This window comes from Taeniopygia guttata, chromosome 20, assembly GCF_048771995.1.
Source record: "Taeniopygia guttata chromosome 20, bTaeGut7.mat, whole genome shotgun sequence".
NCBI lineage: Eukaryota > Metazoa > Chordata > Aves > Passeriformes > Estrildidae > Taeniopygia > Taeniopygia guttata.
The window spans coordinates 10,315,131-10,337,353 of record NC_133045.1 but is presented as its reverse complement, the minus strand read 5'-3'; the positions used below and the strand labels follow the sequence as shown (position 1 = coordinate 10,337,353).

The window sequence follows — 22,223 nt, the reverse complement described above, 5'->3', positions numbered from 1 at the left end:
GTGCCATGACTCTTCATTCTTTGCCCATGGTGTCACCTTTGCTGAGTGCTGCTTGCCCGAGTCTTTGTGAGTCATTGCTACACAAGAGAGCTCAGACTTCAGTGTGAAACCAGCACTTTAGTTCTTGCACACCCTTATTTAACATCCCTCCTCCTCCTTCAGCACTTCAAGTGTCAGCAGAATAATTGAAAACTGGATTTTTTAATTTCCATGACTTGGTTCCTGAAATGGCAGCACAGGGCAACAGAGGAGTCACTTCTCCAAAACACTGCAAATTCCTTTAAACAGCCATGACAAGGCCCAGTTCTCTCTGCATTGGTGTAAAGGCAAGTTTTTGTCCTGAAATCCAAATTTTGCTTCATTCATTTATAATATTCATTCACTCAGTCTGCCAGCCTGGCATTTCAGCTCCCCTGTGGATGTTTTTATTGCCTTTAGTCAAGGCAATATTGCACAGGAGTTAGATTGAGGCTGGAAAGTCAGACTCTCCTAGGTCACTTGGAGGCTTCTTTTATAAATAAACCTTGCTAGAAACCAGAGAAAGTCACCATAGAAATACATGGGAAGAAGAGGTTTAGGCCAGACCTAGTAATTTTCTGCCTCTGTCTATTTACCTGAAAAACAGGAATAATAAAAACTTTCTTGTACCCAGAAGGGAATGGATGGTTTTGTTTAATGAATCACTTAATATCTTTGTCCATAAAATTATGCATAAATTCATCATAGTTCCACCATTTCAGCACTGTGTATGATCCTCTCTCTCCATGAAAATTCATTGCAGTACCTGAATGCTGAGTGCTAATGAGAATTCTCTGCACTTAAAGGGTGGAAATTAAAACACCGCAATTACCAAAGTATCTTCCATTAGATGGAATTATTTATGAGAACTTGTCACTTAAAAGACTCTCAGATTTTACTGAATCAAAAATCAAGAAGTTTCAGGCCATTGTCACATCTTTTTTTTCTGTCAGAGTGACACGGGATCATCTCTTCTCCATTGCCATGAGTTATTTGGGAAAACAAAGTCCAGGTTTTCTTATGAGTCTTCTCTAACCATTGTGGAGTCTCTGCAAACAATTCAGAGCTGAATTTCTTAATTTCACCAGTTCTGATGCTCATTCTTCTCATGTCTGGTCCTTCATGGAAAGTGAATCTGGAAGGGCTTTGCTGTCCTGGATTAAATGTGTTCCTAGGTACTGACCAGAGGGAACATCACCCCACCAAATAATAACATTTTTTTGTTTTTTTGGCAGAAACAGACCTGAAATTTGCATCCTTGATATTCTATGGTCCATCTCACATTTTCAAAGCTTGGAATTTCTGATGCTACACTCAGATCCCAACTGAAAGGAGCTTTACTGCAAACAATTCCTTTTCAAATGGAAGAGGAAAATAATATCAGAAGTGAGCCTGTCACCCATTGTGAACTATTATTTTCCAGGCTGAGAAAATATCTTTTATTAAAATACTGAACTGAAATGAAAAGCAAACAGAAAAGTAAAGATCTGGGTGAGTTCCTGGGAAAGCACTCCCTTCTTTGATCTCAGGTAGGAGCAGACACCTCAGTTATGGATCAGAAAATCAATCTCTCAGTGGAACTGTGGTGCAAAGATGCCCACAGAAGAAGCCAAGGACACCCCTGGCAGCAGCAGAGGTGCATTTGAGCTACATATTCATTGTCCCTGGGGTGAGGGTGAGCTGGGGGTATCTAACATACCATAAAAGCAGTGTCAAAGTCCATCTTGTGTTGGTTAAAGCACTGGCAGTGCCTCATCTCAGAAGTATATGTTTATGCTTAAAATAAATACCTTGGTTTAAGGGCAGAAAGGGTCACATTGTATCTTGATTTTTTTTTTTATTAGCCTTTTGCAAATATAAATTATTTTAAGAAATGGGTAGTAATAGTGCTGCTTCTCTGTCCCTGCCTTATTGTTGAAAGAAGAAAAAAAAACTGGAGAAACTAATTACATTTGAAGTGTACCTGATATAAAAAAAAAAAAAAATGAAGAAGTCATCAGTCACTGAAAAGAGGAAAATGTTTCATTATGAAGCCAATTTGCCCTTTATTGTGACTGATGTGTGCAGGTGTTTGCCTGGTCTGTGCCTCAGAGGATTCTCCTCTGCTCAACATCTGAGCTGATCCTTCCCTCTTCCCATCCCACACTGACCCATGTTTTTACAATATGCTGGAGAAAAAATGGAGCATCTTTAGAACATTTTGAGACAGAAATCAACCACCAGAGAGGCCCCCACCAACAAGGGCAGGGGCTGGAGCATCTCGGCTCTTCTGCTTCTCACCTGGGCTTCTGCTCAGGGAAGGGGAAGGGAGTTTGGCACATCACCCCTGAGAGCTGCCAGTCCCAGCACAGCCTTCACCTCGCTCACTGAAATTGTGTCAAAGCCTGAATGGATGTTGGACAGCAAGAGAACACCTTGCTGTCACTGCCACAGGGGACAGGGATGCTCCCAAGGGATGGAGCCTGCTGCCTTTTCCTGGGATAGCTGTGCTGAGGGCTGGCACGCTGTCACCCTGGGCAGGGAAGGGTCAGCGAGCTCCCAGGCTCACACAGGCAGCACCAAAAAGGCTCTTTCCCCCCAAGCCTGGCATTCTTTCAGCAGGCATCTCCCCCACACCAAGCTGGGCTTTGTCTTGTCACCCTGTTCTTTTGAGAGTTTTAAAGTTCTTTTAAAGTTTCAATGCCTTCTGATAGTTACATATTTTTACTGAGTTTTCTCACACTATTCATATAAACAGTGATTGTTTTGCATTCTTCTTTGTAGGTAGAAAGAATTAATAGGCTGTTAATTTAACAGTGTGGTTGGAGAGGTGGCAGTTTCACCCTCCAATCCACTGTCACTTCTACTATGGTATATATAGTAGAGTCAGAAAATAAAGTTTACTTTTTTAAGTTGTTTTTCTTTCCTTTTACATCTAGCCTGCTTCAGTGAGTTTTGTGTCATAGTGTGACATTGTGCTCTGCATGGCCATGCTCAGGGGGAGTGTATCATTATCACTGCTGGAAATGAAGGGATGGGACTGTTTTCAAGCTAAGAACGAGTTATTGCTCAGACAAACATCAGTCTCGGAGGCCCTGAGATCTATTGAGAGCAGGCAGTCGGCCCTAGCTCAAGAGTAGTCACAAGTTTCTTCATTACAAGGCAATACAGAACTTTCTAACCCAATGGGCAGTTGCCACAGGGTTTATTTTGCTTTTCTAACCTATCACCTTTACTTACTTCTACTCCACTGAGGATACTTTTATCTAATGGGCTTCTAACTCAGGTGCACACATTATTATGATTTCTAAACTCTTAGCTTATTCCATGCATGTTGCTATAGGACATGTGAAGGCACAATGCGAGACATTGCTATTTGTAAGGAAAAGAAGGGTTTATTTTTGATTCTTTTTTACTTTTTTAAAGGTGACAGTGGATTGGAGAGTGAATGTGCCACCCCTCTGAAGACATTGGATAAACTACTAGTATATTAAGTTTCTCCACCCTTATGAAGGAATGTAAAGCAATATGTTGTTTATAGAAAATTGTGTGAGGAAGTTTTTTAACAGAATGTAAACTTAGAAGGCTTTAGAAAATCTTAAGAATCAGGGTGACACATGCAACTACACCTCTACACTACAACCTTTCCCCATCTTATCAGTACAGCCTCTCACTTATTTAGGGTATATTCTCACCTACAACTAGAATAAAAGTTTATTATTTTTCTGCTTAATCAATCAATCACAATCAATCCAAGCTTCTTCTAAGGCTGCAGCTCAAACCCTTCAGTGTCTGGAGAAGTTTCTGCCCTGGTTCCCACACTGCTGCGTTGGTGTGGCTGTGAAAGCCCAAATTCTCTGCCTGCCCAGAATGGTGCCAGCCCTGCACGTGGCACTGACCGTGCCAGCACCGACCCTGCCGTGGGCTGCCCTTGCTCTGCCCAACACAGCGGCAGTGCTGGGCAGCAGCCCCCGCCTCACAGCAGCTTTTTGGGAGGAGATGGAAGGGAAAGGATCAAAGGATGATTTCCCTGCCAGGTTTTATTCAGCAGCATCAAACAGAAGCGTGGATGTGTCGGTTGGCTCTTAGGCAGCAGAGGCTCGCAGTGCTTCAGAGAAAATGTGCCTCATTTCATTCCTTCAGCTCACTCTGGAGCTGGTTTTTAGTAGTGAATTAAAAATATTAAAAAAAAAATTCAAGGCTAAATAGTCGGTTCTTGGCTATGAATATTTATGGCAGTATTGGACTTGCAAATCAAAGGTAATTTAAATGTCAAAACTGGTGTAAAGTTTCTCCTTTGGAGGATAAGTCAGAAAATTAAACTTGATTACAAGCCATAACATTTGGAAATTAGCATCTTAGGGTATCAGTGATAAACACTTCTGTACATCCCCTTTTTAAGCGATACATTTTTTTAGTATGAGAATTAATTTTAATAAAAAAATAGTCCCTTAATTAACAGTGAGGTAATTAACAGGGAAATCCTGGTTGCATTTATGACACTGTGACTGCTTCATCTTGCTAAATCACTTCCTCTTTTGCAAGGAATCTGCCTCCCCAACTCTTTGGACAGGAATGGTTCCTACCTGAGACAGTCTTGTGTCTGGGCAGCCTGCCTTAGGGATAAAAGCAGCAATTTTTGCACTGAAATTTTTGTGCTTCAAAAAGGAAATTATTTTGGTTAATGCATAGCACAGGCTGGTGTAAGTAAGTGCCAGCAACAGCAGCTGCAACATCTCTGTGAGCAGAGGGGAATGTGACCACCAGCCACACTCAGAGCCCTGGACAGCAGCAGGAGTTACTGGGGGCCTGGGATTCAGCTCCTGATTCCTGCATTGCACAAGTCAGGACATTGGAAGCTGATATCTGCTCCAGGTCAGCATTCTCAGCCACTCCTCCATGGAGCTCTGTGCTTTTGAGAAAGGTAAAGCTGAAAAACAGCCCACCTGCTGAGAGCCTGTGAATTGTGCTGCGGGAGTTGGAGCTGCCATGGGGAAATGGTGAGAGACTCTTCTAAACCTGCAATCAGAATCTTGATTTGAGGAATGGCAATTTATGCCTTTGCTCCATACAGAGTCCAAAGAAATATTTAGCCATCAGATTTTTAGCCAACCTCAAATGCTGGCTACGGCCAGGTGGGTGCTCCTACCTTTTGAGGTAAGGTCCAGAGGAATTTATAACAGCAAAGAATCCATTCCACAGGCAAAACATCTTTCTCATGCCAGTCATTAGCTGGCTGGATTATGCTTTAGAGCAAAGCAGGTTACATAAAGTCTGTACTCAGTAATGACTCCTCAGCAGAAACAAATCTGACATTTGGCCTATTAGCCTCATTTGCAGTCTGCTCCGATAGCATTTGGTTTCACATGTTCATTTTGTACTTTAATTTGGAAAAAAAAAATCAATTTTGGGAAATGGGAAAGCCTTCAGGGCTTGCCTGTGCTGTGGTTTGCAGCAGAGAGCCGTGACCTCCTCAATCTGTTTTGCCTTGGGTTCATTTTCTGAAAGACCACGTGGATTTGGGGTTACGGGTCTTCCAGCTGCCCAGTCAGGCTTTGGACCCACAGCTCATTAGGACTTGACCTGTTCAATGCAGTGGCTTTTAATTGGCCAACAGAGACATTGTCACCAGGGAAAGATGGCTCAAACCTGCTTTCCTCCCTACCTGTGCTAGATTTAGGATTTCTCCCTCTGTATGTCACTTGATCCAACGTGTCCTTCCATGCTGTCCCCAACATTTGAGTATTTCCCTGCTGATTTATCTTCATGGCTCTGTGAGGGAGCAGGGCAGCAGCCTGAAACCAGGAGATCCTCTGAGCTCCTTGGAGATGCCAGATCTCTCTGCAGCCCCTTGTTTGTCTCGTCTCCCTGGCAAAATGGCTTTTCTCCAAAAACCTGCCCCCCACACACACCTCCTCAGGATGACACCTGTAATTCTACTGTAAGAGCAGCAGAGTGCATAGTATTACTGTAAAAATATTAAATAGGCCCTTTCAAGTAGTCTGAAAGGCTGTGCATGAATAATCACCCTGGTCTCTCCTCAGGAGCTCATGGCTTTCCATGCAATAATGTTTCCAGACCCCAGGTGATGTCTCCACAGCAGCCCTGAGTGCCCATTGCAGCACAGGTGGATCCATGTGGAGGGTGGTATTGGCTGTGGGTGGAGATGTCCAGGATGACTTGTGTGCACTGGGGACCCTCTCAGAGCAGCTATTTTCCCTGAAAACCCCAAAACTGCAGTGCCAATATACCCAAACAATTGCTCACCCTCTGTGGCTGCAGTACCCAGCTGGTTCAAGCCTTGTGTCCATCTTGCAGAGAAAATGACCTGTCCCAAAGCTTCAGGGATGGAAATTGCTCAAATGGAAATGGACAATTTCATCCAGTTCTTAAGCCTCCTCTGAAAAAAAAAAAAAAAAAAAAAAAAAAGGCTTTTAATGTCTCTGGCTATGAAGCTTTTATTTGCATTCCTTTCCACATTCATCCAAGCCATTTGTATTTCATCCTTACAACACAGAAGGAAAAAAAAGGAAAAAGAAAGTGATAGACACATTGACTGATAGTGAATGGGCTTTTTTTCCACCCTCTGGATTTGTTCCTTTTCCTCCTCCAGCTCCTGACATCTTCAGTTCTCCAGCTCTCTTTTTCTGTAAATATCCTTAACAATGAATGGACTCAGGAAATGTTCTCAGGAACACACAGTTCTGTGGAGAAACCAGCAGCCACACTCAGCTCACATAGGCTGGGCTGAGAAAGCACCTTAAAAAGAATCTGATTATCAAAGCTCCTTCCCAGAATGAGAGGCTGTTCAAGATAGAGGCTGTTTCATCTCCTGGGGATGCTGGGGCCAAGAGCAGGACCAAGCAGCAGCCACCAAATTCAGCAGGAGCCCTGGGAAGTCAGAGGGACACAATTTCCTTCTGACCTCCCTGCCTTGCCCCAGGATTTGACCACAGTGTGCACAAATTTTCTGCTGGTCTGTTTTTCCTATTACAGCCATGGCAAGTACCCTGCAGGAAAAGGAGCTCATTTCAGCAGCTCCCAGAGTCAGCAGGAAACAATATAATGACAAGTCTGTTGGTTTAAGTGGCATGACCAGAGCAGAAGTACTGACACACTCCCAGGAGCACCAGAGGACCAAGGTGCTCCCATTTCACATTGTATTCCTATTTTTTCCCCACTGGCATTCATCTTATAACCTGGGGGATGCAATGTATTAATTGGGTGATGCAGAGCTAATGTGTGATAAAGACAAATCTGGTTTTGTGTTCAGTTTATGTCTTGCCCACAGCAAGAGTGAAAAAACCAAAAGCATTTGGCCACTATAAAGGAGGTGCTCCATGAAATACAAATGTGCTTCCTGACTTCCAAAATAGAAAAAAAAAAAAAATGCAGGTAAGTGACTGAAATTGTGTTGGGTTAAGTAAGATCACAAAGACCCTGAGACCTCCATGAATAGTGCCTTGATGAAAAATCAGTAAGAGAAGTCTATAAACAAAATGTGCTTTCTGATTTGCCTTGCTCAAGTGCAACAAAGAGAGAGAATTTCATTCTTCCTCAAGACACTGCCTAGTCAATACTTTTCCTTGGCAGCTCATCCAATCACCCTGATTATGGGATGTCGGAATCTGAGCTATTGATGATCCCAAGATTGTAGAAAGTCTCTGTCTTTCTGCCCCGTTGCCAAAGCAGAAGCCATAATTGGTCTGTGCTGGTTTCAAGGTTGTTTATTCTGTTTCTCTCTAACATGTTCTGCTGCCCTGCCGCAGCTCTGTCCTGCAGGGCAGCGTGTGGGGCTCTGCCCTCAGTGGGATGTTACAAACATTAAATACCAGAAACTACCTGTGCTGGATTTACAATAACGTGCCAATATCTGTCACCTACGTTGAACAGTGTGTCCCCAGCCTGAACCAACAGAAAAATGCCAACACCACAGTGAAACATGGAGGGCATGAAGAAGGAGAAAAAGGACAAAACACACCCAATTTCCTACATCTTGTCCCCTCTGAACCCTTTATCTAGAATCCTAAAATTTTACTTTTGCACCCGTGCCACACTTAATTATTACTTATATCAAACACTCAGAGCTTGTAATTCATCCTGTAAGATTGAAAACTCTTTTCCATGGACAGAGATCACAGACAGTGTCTCTGGGGGCTCTGTCCAGGGGGGTTCCTGACCCCTGCCAGGGTCCCAGACCTGCCAGGGCAGCCAGAGGGAAGCTCTGGATTCCCACAATGGGATGCTCTGAGGAGCAGCGGGGGAGGCAATCGGGAGAGGTGAGCGCTGCTTGACCTCCCCTCCCGGCAGAGCTTCTTGAAAGAGAGCTGGAGATCTCTTCAGCCCACTTCAGAGCCTGATGAGGAGAGGGAAAGGCAGGTACTGCCTCCTGGGAAGGACTGCCATGGAAATAGGGACGTCAAGAGGGTCCTACAGCATTTCCTGAGAGAAAGCTCAAACCTCACTCTGCTAAATGTCACCACTGTCCCCAAGTCTTTACGTCAGTCAGGAGAGGTGCTGGTGGCTGCCCAAGCTGTGGAGCACTACTTGAGGTTGCAATTAATTTGTGCAAACTGGGAAAAATAAAAAAGGGGAAAGAAAATAAAAAAAAATTTAAAAAAATAAAAAAAAAACAACCAAAGGAAGCAAAAATCCACACTGCTACAGCTTAATAAAGCAGCTTGGGGAGGAACTGTAGCATTTTCTCTGCAAACTGAGGTATGTTCCAAACTTCAGCTTTTAAGTTCAGACCCCCAGAGAGATTGTTAGATTTTAATTGCTACCTTAATCAACATTTATTAGTGCTAACCAAAGCTCCTCATGGATTTAAAATTCAACCCAATTGTCAACTACTAATTACTTTAAGCAGACAAGCTGTTATTTTACCAGCTGTATTAATGAGACTTTTTAGAACATGTGAAATATTACAAAAAGGTTCAGAAAAAATTGATCCTGAAATGTAATTCAACAGATAAATTTTTTTTTTGTCATGACATTACTTGTCTCTCAGACACTATAGCATCTCTTACCCTCCTCTACCTCCACCTCACTTAGCAGAAATGCAAAGCCAGAATTGGGTCTGGTGTATTTTTTCAATAGGAGAATGACTTTTTTTTCTTTCCATTTGTTTGGGTTTTTGTTTAACCTAACTTTCCTTTGAATTGTTCTGAATTTGGTCTAACATATTTTTCAATAGGAGAATGATTTGTTCTTCCCTTTTCTTTGGGTTTTTCTTTAAATTAACTTTCCTTTGGATCCTCCTGCAGTGAGTACCTCATGCATCAGGCTGAAGGCTGCAGTCCTTGGCTGGTTTATAACCAAATCTTTATCTTAAATCTTCAGCACCATCCTGGGGAATGGAGCTGATTTCATAATTACCCTTTGCTCTAATGAATTTCTGCTCTCCTGTCAGCCAGCTGCTGGTTGCATCCTCATTTTTTCCCCACAAAGGGCAGGACAGAAGGGCCACTGCAGCTTTGCCCACCCAACCCCTGTGCCCAGAGAGGGACCTGGCTGGGACATGGGTGGCAGAGGGGAGCCCAGCACCTGAGTGCTCCACACCCATTTACACACTCATTCCAAATGCAAAACTGGAGCCTGACAGCGCCACATGAGCCAAACAGACCCACACTTTTCTCTGTCATGATCCACCTACCAGGAGAGTGTGGGAAGGAAGAAAGAAAGAATTCACTTGATTCAACTGTTTACTGCTCTTCACAGTCAGAAATCTTGGCTTGTTATGCTCCCGTGCTCCTGTCTTTGGCTTTGTTCCCCTGCTGAAGCAGAACTGTTCAGTCAGAATCCCAAAACAGCCACTGCGAGTGACTTCATACCCATGTGGGAAAAAAGGATCCATTTTGATGATGGGGGATGAAATGACTCAGTATTGCCAGAACAAGAAAGGTTTGGGGGATAATTGGCTGTCACCTGGGTTTGAATATTTTTCTTGATGTTGTCTTTGAGTAAATATCCAAGCATAACAGTCTCATTCATGACAACAGCACCTCAAGCATGAACCAAAGAAGAAAGGAATAGCAGGCACAGGTTAGAGCAGCAAGGATCTGGATATTTGTATGCTGGCTCACAAAATCAGCTGCTGTGAGTTATTTATGTGGTGATAGTGCCCTCAGACACACGAGCAGCCTGTGCTGTCCTTAAGGCTGTGGTGGCTGCTCCTCCTGCAGCATCCCAGGCTGCAGAAGCCACACAGGAGTGCCAAATGTGCTGGGGGGCACTTGCAGTTGTGGTGAAGAACACAGGAAAGAGGCTGATTTCCTGGGGTTTGACAAGGACATCATCAGCCATACCCAACATCAGCATCAGTCTGCTCCACAGGCAGCACCATGGAGACACTTTCTTTGGATGAATGTCCACCCCGTGAGCCCCCACAACTTGTGCAACCCAGTAGGAACGAAGAACCAAAACAGACTAAGCAGAAAATGACTGCAAAATCTGGATTGGGATTAATGAGCTGTCAGGAGAATTAGGCACCATATGAACATTTATTAAATTCTTTAGAGGGCTGACAAGTAGCAGAGCTGGAGAAACTCAAATATCTTGTGAAAGGCAATGGGCAATATCCCTTTGGCAAAAACAGGCAGGAACCAAAATACCAGCAGATAGTGAGAACTGATATCCAACTGCACTGGTAAATTATTTAAAGTGTATTTCCAGTCTGTCATTTGAAGTTGAAGTATTATTTCCCCTTCAGTAGAACATAGCTGCTGGGTAGGGTGAGGGGGAAATAGTACCAAAGACATGTGTGTTCAAAGGGAAAATCATGAATATTATCCACTGAATTTTTGTTCAACCAAAAATATTGCCCTAAATAATGCAATGGATCTGAGGAGCAAGGCTGAGGCCAGCAAACTGACATCATATGAATTGACTTTATTCCTGTTTGCAAGGAAAAATGGATAAATTGAATTAATTTACCTTGTAGCTCACTGTACCAGTCACAGGAAACAAAGAAGGAAGGAGCAGGGCTTGGTGATCCTTGTGGGTTCCTTCCAGCTCAGAATTTTCTGTGATTTCCTGAAGGAGGAAGTGGGGAGGATTTGAAGATTTGGGTTATTGATGATGTGATGAAGGATCATCACTGCTGCTCTGTCACTTCTTCTGTCCTCCCTTACCAGGCACAGGAAGGCAGCAGCTGCCCCATACCAAACCCCTTCCTTTTTAAATTCCACATATCCCTCTTAAATCAGTGGCAGGAGGCCCTAAATTAACTGCAATAAGATGCAAAAGGCCCCAGATTCATCATCTCCATCAAGCTCAATCCTAGAGAGAAATTGGGTTATTTGGTTTTTGGGTTTTTTCCGTTGGTGTTGGGTTTTTTTAATTACTCTTCCATTTTTCTAAATAAACATTTTTCCTTCAGTTTTGTTAAGAGAAAAAGCTGAGTATTCATTATATACAAGGCATTTCCAGTGCACAGTGGTAAACTTTAGAACCTTCCAATTTGTCTATTCGCCAGTCCATTATTCCAGAATGTCCTGAATTCCGCAGCTTTTCTTTCTGTTTGGAAGGTGGAATCAGCAGAGCCATTCAAGTTTGAGTTTGATGGGCAAAGACCAGGAAAAGAGGAATTTTTCTCTTAAAAACAGTTATAATGGAGTAGGTTTTCTGGCATTTAAGGAAGTAATGAAAAGCTCTGAGGTCTCCAGGGAGTTCAATATTTAGGTATTAGCCTTGTGTGTAATTAGGAATATTAAGATTTATATGAAGCAGTTATGGATTAATAATATCTTTTGCTGTTACTTAAATAAATAAATATGAAAATAGTTCAGGTCACAGCATTGTAACCATGCATAGAGATGAGGTTAAATGATCCTTCAGATCATGCTCAGGAATGCCACCATTATTCAGTGCTCTGACATCTTTCCAACCCATCATGAGCAAGAGACCCATTTAAGTTGTTCTGCATCAGATGTTGTTTTTTATGTACAAATGTTTTCTCCAAGGAGGGAAGTTTATGAATGGGAATGTTTTTGCCATAGATATGATGGATGTTTTTTGTCAGTGCACAATTTATTTCCATCTGTTCTGTATCTGATTAACTCCTGCAGAGTATGTGATTAACTCAGCTTCTCAACATCATTAGCTGCTCTGCATTCCCATTATAGTTCATCAGTGTGGGACCACACACAGGCTCAAAAATGGTACATGTTGGTTATTCTTAAAACCTTAATCCACACTGCCTGGTTAGCCTCTGTGATGGCCACAGGTCTAGGGAGAGAAGCCAGGAAAGCATCACTACTGTGGAGCAGACACAAAATGCTAATGAAAACAGAGTTTAAGCAGATCCTCTTTCTGAACTCAATGCTAGAGCTAAATTAAGCTCTTTGGAAGAGTTCATGGCTGGTGTTATCCAGCTGGAGACAGCTCTGGAGGCATCCAGCCAGCTCAGAGAGAGGAGAGGACCACTGCCCTGTGCATGGCCATGTCCTCCTGCTGTGCAGCAGCTTGTAGGCACTTGCACCTTGCAGACCTCCAAGTACAGCACAGACTGCACTCTGCCACCCCAAGCCTTGAAGTAACAGGGATTTTATTCTGGTATAAACATCTACCAATACAAAACCTGAGACTCCTCCACAGCGTCGAGCAGCCAGAGCTCAAGAACAAGTCTTTTGCATTACCCTCCAAGTTGTCTTTGGAGGGGGTTTCCCTCAGTGAGTAAAGCAAATAAATGGATGTAACAGGAAATAAGCAAATAAATGGATGTGTCAGGAACAGATGTTCACCTGTCCTTGCTGTGCAATTAATGGAGCTCCAGCCTCACTGACACCAATGGCTGCAGGGCAGCAGCAGCACAGGCACAGGAGCCAGTCCAGTGACTCAAGAACTCAGAAGTTCCATCTGATAATTTATCTTCAGACTTATCTGTTCTCTTTCTTCACCTCAGCAGTCTCCTGCTCCCAGACCACATCCAAAGCACAGATAAAGCTGGGGCTCCTGCAGAGGTGTGAAATACAGAGTTTTGGCCAATTCCAGCTCCTGTGGCTGATGCCAGCTGAGGTTAACAAAACCTGCAAGTTTATTTAATCAGCAGTGGATTGGACAGGATGAGCCTGTGTTCCAATTTCCTTTGGGATTTTTTCCCCAATTTTCCCCCAATTTTCCAATTTTCTTTGGGATTTTTTCCCCTGGATGAAAAAAACTCTGAATGTCCTGCTCATTTCTGTGTTCATGCTCACACTCTCCTCACTGCCCCAGCTTCTGAGGTCCAGCTGCTTGTCACTGCCTTCCACCCCAGTGTCCCCACACAGCTGTGTCCTGGCTTCAGGCTCTCTGTGACTGAGAGCTGATCACACATTTTGACATCAATACCTGTGACTGGGAGCAACATTTTACATCATCGTAACCTTTCTTTGAAATGCCTGGGCTCGATATTCAGTGCTTCTGAAAAGGTCTCCCTGAGACACAGGGAAGGTGCTCCTCAGTCTCTCTGAGCTCCTACAGCTCCAGGGGGTGAACAGGGGAGCTCTTTGGGGTGAGATCAGAGCAATTCACAGGGCCACACTCTGTTACCTTGGATAATGTGTGTGGAATGTGTAATCACCTCTAGCTGGGCAGAAGAGGCACAGGGTACACTGGGATGTAACAACCAGAGGCTTTTGTTGCCAATTCTTAGGGTGTTCAAAGAGAAAAATAATAGTTGGGTTTTAGTATCTTGTCTTTGATTATTCATGAAGCTAATGATGGGATATTATATCCTGGACCTACACAGACATTTGCATCCTGTCCCTCTTTAGGAGGAAAGGGGAGGGTTATTTCACACGGCTGAGCTCAGTGGGGTTTGTGTCACTCTGGTGCAGAGATGCAGAATTCCACCATGCCCTCGTGCACCCACCAGAAGTGTCTGCAGAGGGCACAGAGTGCCACCCACCCGGGTCAGCAGCCAGCCTCTGTCCGAGGGTGACAGCCCTGCCACGCTGTCAAGGCTGCTGCCTGAAATGAAGCGTGACAGGCAAACCTGCCTGAGATAAAACTGGCAGCCTGTAAAGGTCGAGCTCCTGCTCAAATGCACTGGTAGAGCTCCAGAAACACACACAGGCTTTGACACTGGGCCATATATTCCCATGTACCCAGGATTTGTGCCCCCATACCAGGATGCCCTCATCCAAGGTGAGGATGCCAGTACTGATCCCCTCAACAAATTCCAGAAGAGATTAGTTCCCTTACTAGGCTGTAGTTGTCCAGCTTCCACGCTTTCCCCTGTGCCAGTTACTGGCTCCAAAAGCAGGGGTTATTTTCTTCTATCACTCACAAACACTATCCTCTCCTGCCCTGTTATAGCTAAGGAATGGCATTTACCTGACAATCATGAGATACTTGGCATGGAAAGCTGGAGAGCTAATGTAAATGTGGGGTTGATTAAATGGTAATTTATTTATTGAGGGGGAGAAAAAACCTGTGGATGTTTTTTTTCTCAACAGACATATCCTGTGAACATCAAACACAAGTGCCATTGCCAAATGCTCCCTTTGGCATCCCAACACGATGTACCTTCCCCTTCCCTGCTTTGTCTTGCACAGATTGCTGTATCCTGGAATGCAGTACTGTGCTTATTAACGGCTGAAATTATCCACTGGCTGGTTAAAAAAATGCTAATTCTGGCTACTGAGTGAGATAACCAGTAATTTTGTAAAGTACATTTAGTCAAATAAGATTTTTTGGCAGCCAAATGTTGTTGTAGCAGAATGTGCTTCCCTGATTGACATATGCTAACAATACTGCCTCCATAGTCAGGGGGAGGATAATTTACTTTCCATTTCCATTAGAAATGAGGTGAACCAGAATGTGGTAGATTGTTAAAATGTGGCTCTGTGGTTTAATAGATTTGCTCAAAACCACAAATCAAACGATGCTCTGTATCCTCAGTCCTCTCCCTCATCACTTCCAGGAAACCAGCAAGGACACATCTCCTCCTGAGTCAGTTTTCAGCTCCTTTGGGGTTTCTCCCAGCTACATCCCCAGAAGTCTCTGCACTAAGAATCCTCCCCAGCAGAAAACAGGAAGGCTGCAGCCATCTCACAGCATCCCCCAGGTGTGCACAGGGAAATGAGCTATGACAGAACCTTAGTGAGCACAAACGAGGTTTTCCCAGCTCGTCATCATCCACACTTCTCTCCATTTTAATTGTCCTTCCCACAGCCCTGAAAGGAAAGGGAGAAAAACCACTCTGGGCATGAAGGGGCTGTGTCCCTGGAGAGGCTGATCTGACAGAGACCAAGGATCTGCCTCTGCTATCACCTCATTTATCAGGCTGCAAGGGAACATCTCTGATCCTGACAGAAAATCCCTGTCATAACCCAGGGTTAAAATCATCCCTTAATCTCAGCTGCCCCCCATGTCCACTCCAGGGGCCTTGCTCCTGCTGGCAGAGCACCCCAGCTGCTGCTCCATGGGATGCACCACACTGTGCTGCTGCTGGGACCAGCATTTCATGCTCCATTGTCTTCGGGGGATTTTGTTTACTTATCTGGAAAAAAGGCATGAGGGAAAACACAAGACCTGTGTTCAAAAATCTTTTATTTTCTCAGTATTGGAACATTTTCTATTTTCTCATCAAAAGTCTTTCAATTAAAATGTTGTGAGTAGTTCTGATTCTTGGCTGTTTTTATCATTATACTTACAGTGTCAAATTTGCCACCATATCTCCAGAAGAACCTTTAGCCTAAAGTTTTTACTTTTAACCATGAGTTCTCCAAGACCTCACTAATTTTTTCTGTGCTGTCCAAAATTGTGTGCTGATGGACCATGGGAACAGTCAGCTGCAGGTGGTTCAGGTTTTTCTGGGAGCAAAGGTGACCCACAAACAAGTGTAATTCTCATAAATTTTACCCTCTTTACCTAGATATATCTAACAAAAAAAGTCTTGGCTTGCAGTAGGGATCCAAACCCCATCCTTTTCCAAAGTGACCTTTGAATCTGTGTTCCTCCAACTGCCACCTTGGGGCACAAAAGAATAAATCTTTGCAAGCCCTCTGATTTACAGGGCTTGGTTGAAGCCCTCTGGGGAGTTCCTTGTGGAGATCTGTGCTCATCTTCTCCATCACAGCTGCGAGGGAACTGACGGCAGCCTGTGGTGGTAACCCAGGGAAACCACACAGTCAAATCATTTGAGGGACGACTTGGCAAAAGTGAACCACGTCAGCAGGAAGCTCAGCAGAGCCAGGGGAGCAGTTTTCCTTGCAAAAGATTTAGGAAGAGTCACAAACTTGAGAACTGGGTTCTGCTTTTGTGTCCCTTGGTTTTGCTGTCTCTTCCCCCGTGTCACTCCCACACTCTCGTTTGGAAGGAAGAAGCAAACTCACAAGGCTGAATTCTCTGCCTCACACAAAATTTGATTTTTATTGAGCTAACTGTGAGGCTGATAACTGCACCATTTTCCCTTCTAGAAGTTTAATTCCCACAACTTTCCATTTATCTTCTCATGAGCATAAGAGGCCTTGTCCTCAGTTTTGCTCCATCTCCTGTTTCCTGCAAAACCCTGCATAATTGTAATGATTCCTATTTCATATTGAAATCACCTTTGGCAGTGGATAGGCAAGAGAAAGGTGGATGAAGATTACCATCAGACAGCCAGGAAGACGCAGTGCTGGGGCAGGGCAGGACCCCAAGACCTGCTGGCCTTGATGGGGCTGGGGAGGTCATTGACATCCCTGGGGACAAGGAAGGTGTGGCACCTCTGGGGACTGGGTGGGTCACAGAGGTGTCTCTGCCTCATCCTGGCATCCATCAGGTGAACAGACACCTCAGCCATGCCTGTGGGGGTTCAGGGTCCCAGCAGAGGTGTGTGCTGGAGCTCACCCTCAGGTGACACCTGTGTTGTCATTGTCCTGCTCAGCACAGCCAGAGAAGAGTGACTTGGGTCAGGCTGTCACTGCTCAGGCAGTGCTGGGAGGAAAGGTTTGCAGACAAAACACAATCTGGTCCTGAGGACTAATCCCACCCCACAGATGCTGCCAGCCTGGTGCTTGAGCAGCATTTGGGGTTGCACTGATTCCATCAGCATGGAACTGGGTTAGTGTTCCATTCTGTCCTGCCACGGGCAAATGCTGCAATATTGGATTTTTATTTTTTTTTTTTTTAATGGGGATTTAGCACACAGTCATGAGATTTGTTGTGTTGTGTTTGTTTGGGTTTTTTAGCCTAGGGGGCAACCAAAGCTGAGTTTTTCCACGCACAGCTTTGGGCTCCTGCACTGAGCTCATCCTGCGCATTGTGGTGCTGGGCTCTGGTGGGTTCACTTTGGTACAAACACATCAGCTTTGAAGGAGAGGAGAATCAGACTGAACTGTGCTTGGTGAGAGCAGAGATGAGGGCAGACCGCTGTGCTTGTGCACCCGAATCACCCTGAACACAGGATTAGTGTAAATCCAGCATCACACAGACTCTGCTTTCCATGGTGAGCCAACATAAATCTGAGACTTTCAGGTCAAAAATGAGCCTGCACAGTCTCTAAGTCTTCCTTCCTGGGGCCAGAGTAGTCTGTAAAGATTTATAAAGCTCCAAAGGCTCCCATGGGTGTTCACTACAGCTGTATCCACTTTAGCCCACTGATGTTGGAGAAAATGTAAAAAATCCCCATTAAACACCTTTACAAGTCTTCCTGCTCCTGAACTGTCAAATTTGTAATCCTGGGATCCCAGACCAACTGCTCTTAAACAAGTGGGAAATTTTCCAATGACTTTGAGAAGTCGTTGGAGGCACCAGCTCCAGCAGTGTGCAAAGTCACCTGAAAATGAGGTGTTGCTGCACTGATGTGCACAGTGTGCTGGGCTCCCAGCAAGAAGCTCGACAGAAAAATGGGGAATCTAAAGGGTTTGATTTAGAAAAATTGGCTTTTCTAGCCCTTATGTACTTTGGGACTTTGTGTTTGCAAATAATTCATAGTTTTTTCAACAAATTAAAACATTCTGCTACTGGGGAAACGATTGATTTTTTTAATGTATGAGAGTTTTCCTACAAATCAAAGCAGAAAAAAAAAATCTTTAAATGCAGCCTTTGATGGAAACTATGTAATATTCCCACTTTTACCATAACAATTCCTAAAAAGGAAATTCAATGCTAGTCTAGCCAATTTCTTAAGCTCTTTAAAAGACTTCACAATGCAACTATGGAATGAGTCAAAGCTTTTAAGAAAGCTTGGAAAAGACTTTTAGAGTTCTGCAAAATTATATCAAGCAAGTGTAATATACAGCTAGGGCAAAATTTTAGAATGAAAACCAATAAATCCTGAATCACAGGTGACAGAGTGAAACATTTCCAGAGTTAAGTGGTGCATTTTGCTGATGTGCAGACATTGTTCAGCAGTGGGGAAGAAGAAGGGCATTCTGCAGCTAAAGCCACAGAAATTGGGGGGAGGAGCCACAGGGCTCATGTCTTACTCTGATCTGGTAAATCTGAGCAATCATTTCATCCCTGTGTGCTCCAGCTCAGCCCAAGTGCATTGCAAAGGTTAAATAGTTGGTCCTTACTGCTTAATGATCTGTCTTAGCCCATGGAGGCAACTCCAAAAGATAACTCTTCTTTATATACAGGAGGCTGTGAGATCTTTTAGAAGCATAGAAAACTGCTTTATACTTAATAAAATAGGCCATTAGCAGCTTGTAGTGGTGGGGTGTATCTAGGAATTCACTCAGCCCACTGAGGAGCTCTGTTATTATTGCCAGCATAAACGGGAGAGGATGTTCTCACCATGTGGGAGACAGACAAAACCCAGCTGGTGCTTCTGATGAACACGTTGAGCTCTGGAGCACAAAGTTGTCTGGAGACTTGATCCATCCAAAGAAAACCTGGGCAGCAGCCACAGAGCCTGTCTTCACCAAGAGAGGACTTTCTGCTTCAGATCTATGGACAAAAAAGTCAATTGCTTCTGATGTGCCTCTGCTCCCGTGTGCTTATGTGCTGCTCATTTCTTTTATGGATGTCCTGCAGCATCTTGGGCGTGTGGTTGGGTGATTCCCATTCACCTCCAGCATTTCTGAACTCCTCCAGAGCACAGAGCCCACAAATCTGCACCAGACACAGGGTGTACAGAGAACCTTGTCCGCCGTGGTGATGGTCCAGCAGGGGTGGGTGGGTGGAGAGGGGATATCTCCATCCCAGCAGATGGAGCACCTGTCTCTAGATGAGGTTTTGCAATCTGCAGAGGAACCTGGGGTTGGCTTGGAGTGCAGGGTTGTTGTGTGTCCTACATCACTGAGGTGAAAGATAAGTCCCTGTCTGGGGAAAAAGTCAGACTGAGCCCTCCCACTGAGCAAATTCCCTCTTGAGTTTCATAGTTTCATCTTTTTGTCATTTTTTCACTTCTAATGCAATTGCTTTCACAGCCATTTGCAGCACGGTTTAATTCCTGTCAATATTTTGAAATTCTAAAAACTTGAAGGGCTTTTGATTTGTTCCATACTCAGCTGAGTGACGTGCTGAGTCTCCTCCTGTGCCATCCAGCAGAGAGGATGAGCTCTTGGGTTTAGCAGGGCAGCTCCCCATCCCAGCATGGCAGCCTTGCAGATGTGCAGGCAAACCCTACACGTGCCTCTGTTTCCCTGGGCTGCCCTTTGCCAAGCTCAGTTCTGCTGGGGTTTCTAAACAGCCCAAAAGCTTTCCTGCATTTGACATGAACTGTGCCTCCTACTTGATTCAATCACTGCTTAATTTGATCTTTCATTTAATTTTATCAAAACCGTAGTAATCAAATAATTTGTACTAAAAACATTACAATTTCTACTTGTTTATTCTGATCAATTTTAATCCTTTAATGCACAAGGTTTATTTAACGTAGTTATGAAGTAACAAAACGCTGTCATTAAATCTACAAGGAAAGGACACGAGACAAAAAAAGATAGTTAAAAAGATCCCAAGGAGTTCTCATGATGCAGGAAAAGGACAATAACACAATGTTATTTAGAGGTCACGCTATGCATGATGACAGCTAAGCAGCATCCTGCTGGTTGTGAGATGAAAAGATCAATGGCGTGTTTCATTTCTGGCAATGAACTGCACCGAAAAGGGAAAAAGAATGTCATTAGATGTGAATGATTTTGCCTTTTTTGGGTGTTGACCGACATGAATGAACCTGCGTCAGCAGCGTTTGAGCTCTTCCTCTGTACAACAAACCTTCAAAACCAGCTGAGTAAGAGGAGGGAAAGCTTTCCACTGCAGGCTGTTCCTCTGTTGCTTTGAGAAATAAAACCCAGCCTCCTGCTCTGCTGCTCCTATCCCTGATTGTGCCCCATCTCTCCCCTGCAGGTCAACACCTTCATCTCCTTCGTGTTCCCCATGGTCGTCATTTCCGTGCTCAACACCATCATCGCCAACCAGCTGCTGGTGATGTTCAAGCAGGCGGCCCAGGAGAACCAGGTGTGCACCATTGGTGGGCAGCAGACCATGCTCAGCATGTCCATGGAGCCCAGCAGAGTGCAAGCCCTGAAGCACGGCGTCAGGGTCCTGCGTGAGTATCGCCTTCCCTCGCTGGGCCGCTGCCTGGAGGTGGCTAAATAAATGTAACTGGAAGAGTAACAGGTGGAAATTGGAAAACGCTTTCGCCCTCTCCTTTTTTCTTTGCTTGTTGGTTTGCAAAACTAACAAGCAGACCTGCTCACTCTGGAAAAGCAAAACCAACCCAGCATTTTAGTGATTTAGTTGACAGCAATTTAAGCCTTGCTTGTGTTGTTTCATTACTTCCCTTTTTCTGCGGAGCTCTGGTTCAGACAGAGCTTAAATAAAAGATTCTGCACTCAGGAACTGAGCTGCACTGCAGAGTAGTGGATGTGTTGATTAAATAAGCTGAGGAAAAGACCAAAGAATCTGGCAGCTTAACCTTAGAGAGGATAAAGCAAAAGGGGCTCAAAAATAGTACACAAAATAGCTAACAAAGTGTGCCCATAATGGTTTGAAACATGAGATGCGAAGAATTTGTTAGCAGAAAGATTTCTGATGTTCTGGTGTTTTCAGAAGGGTTTGGGTTGGCAGGGACCCTAAAGTTCACCTAGTCTCAAGCCCTTGCCATGGGCAGGGACACCTTTCACTCTCCCAGAGTGCTCCAAGCCCTGTCCATCCTGGCCCTGGACTCTTCCAGGGATGGGGCATCTTGGTATTTGAAATGCTTTGGCTCAAACCAGCTTTCCAGTGAGAGAAATCCCTAGAGAAGGCACCAAGAGCCTCCAGGACATTTTTCCAGCTGTTTTTCACAAGGAATGCATCCCATGCAGCACTCCTTGCCTGTGCCATAAGTGAGCCATGTGTGCATCCCAGCTTCCAAGTGGGAAATGCCTACTGAGAAAAAGGAAAGAAAAACACAGGGGACATTAAATTCCCCACAATTACCTTGTTAGATTGTGTTTGGTGACTGTCCCTGCACCCCAATGAACTGTTATCCAGAGGTGGGTGAGAAGGGAGCCTTGCTTCCCCATGGAGCCTACAAGGACCCTGCTCCTTGCTGTCTTTTTCTGGTTTTTAACACTTCTGCCTGCTGCCATGAAGTGAGAAGCTGCCTTTAGTCACTTTTACTACACCACATCACACACCTCTCCCTCTCTCCTTTTAGTATTGTATCCTCTTTGATCATCAAGAAGAGAGAGCTCTTAATAAATAATAGCAGAGAAACCTAAATTTACATCTGGCATTCCTCAGCACTGGAGGAAGTGCACCCCTCACCCACAGGTCCACATCTCCTCCGAGGCACTGAAAAACAACCCTTCACTTTCTGAACAATAAGCATAATTTTCTTTTTCATCTTCTTCTGCTTCCTCTTTTATTTCTCCAGGCAATTTTTTGTGTTTGCTGTGTACCACAAAAGCTGAGAATGTTTGGCAAAAGTGAGGGTTTCATCTGGAGCCTGAGGTGGTTCAAAAGTGGGTCAGGTGTGGCACCACGGGGCCCCCCAGATAATCCAGGCATCTCCTCAGGGCCACCCCAGCAGCAGGACTGAGCTCCCCTCCCTGTTGGGTGGCAATGAGAGGGCAGCTGTTTGTTGCATTTCTGTGCTAAGGAAGATCCAGCAAATAAAAAATCCTGCCTCATTTTTGTCTGTGATTCACTCCACCATGCAGAAATGCTCTCTTTATCTAGCAAATGGGAGTGAAATCTTGTGCATTTCAGGTTTTCAGATGCACTTCATTACTGGAGGTGCTTGATTTACACTTACTTTTGTCACCTGTTCCTTATGACTTGCATTTTAATAACCGAAGTCTCTGAGCTGTCTGAAAAGTAGCAAA

The 22,223-nt window shown here is 44.3% G+C and overlaps 1 protein-coding gene across 1 annotated transcript in view; it reads left to right on the top strand.

Moving 5' to 3' along the window:
• The window catches only part of NTSR1 (neurotensin receptor 1), a 55,917-nt gene that overhangs the window by 18,704 nt on the left and 14,990 nt on the right, over positions 1-22,223 (top strand). Inside the window, exon 2 of the mRNA XM_002194650.6 lies at positions 20,257-20,458. Within this exon, the coding sequence (XP_002194686.2) occupies positions 20,257-20,458 (202 nt within the window). The remainder of the gene's footprint in view (positions 1-20,256; positions 20,459-22,223) is intronic.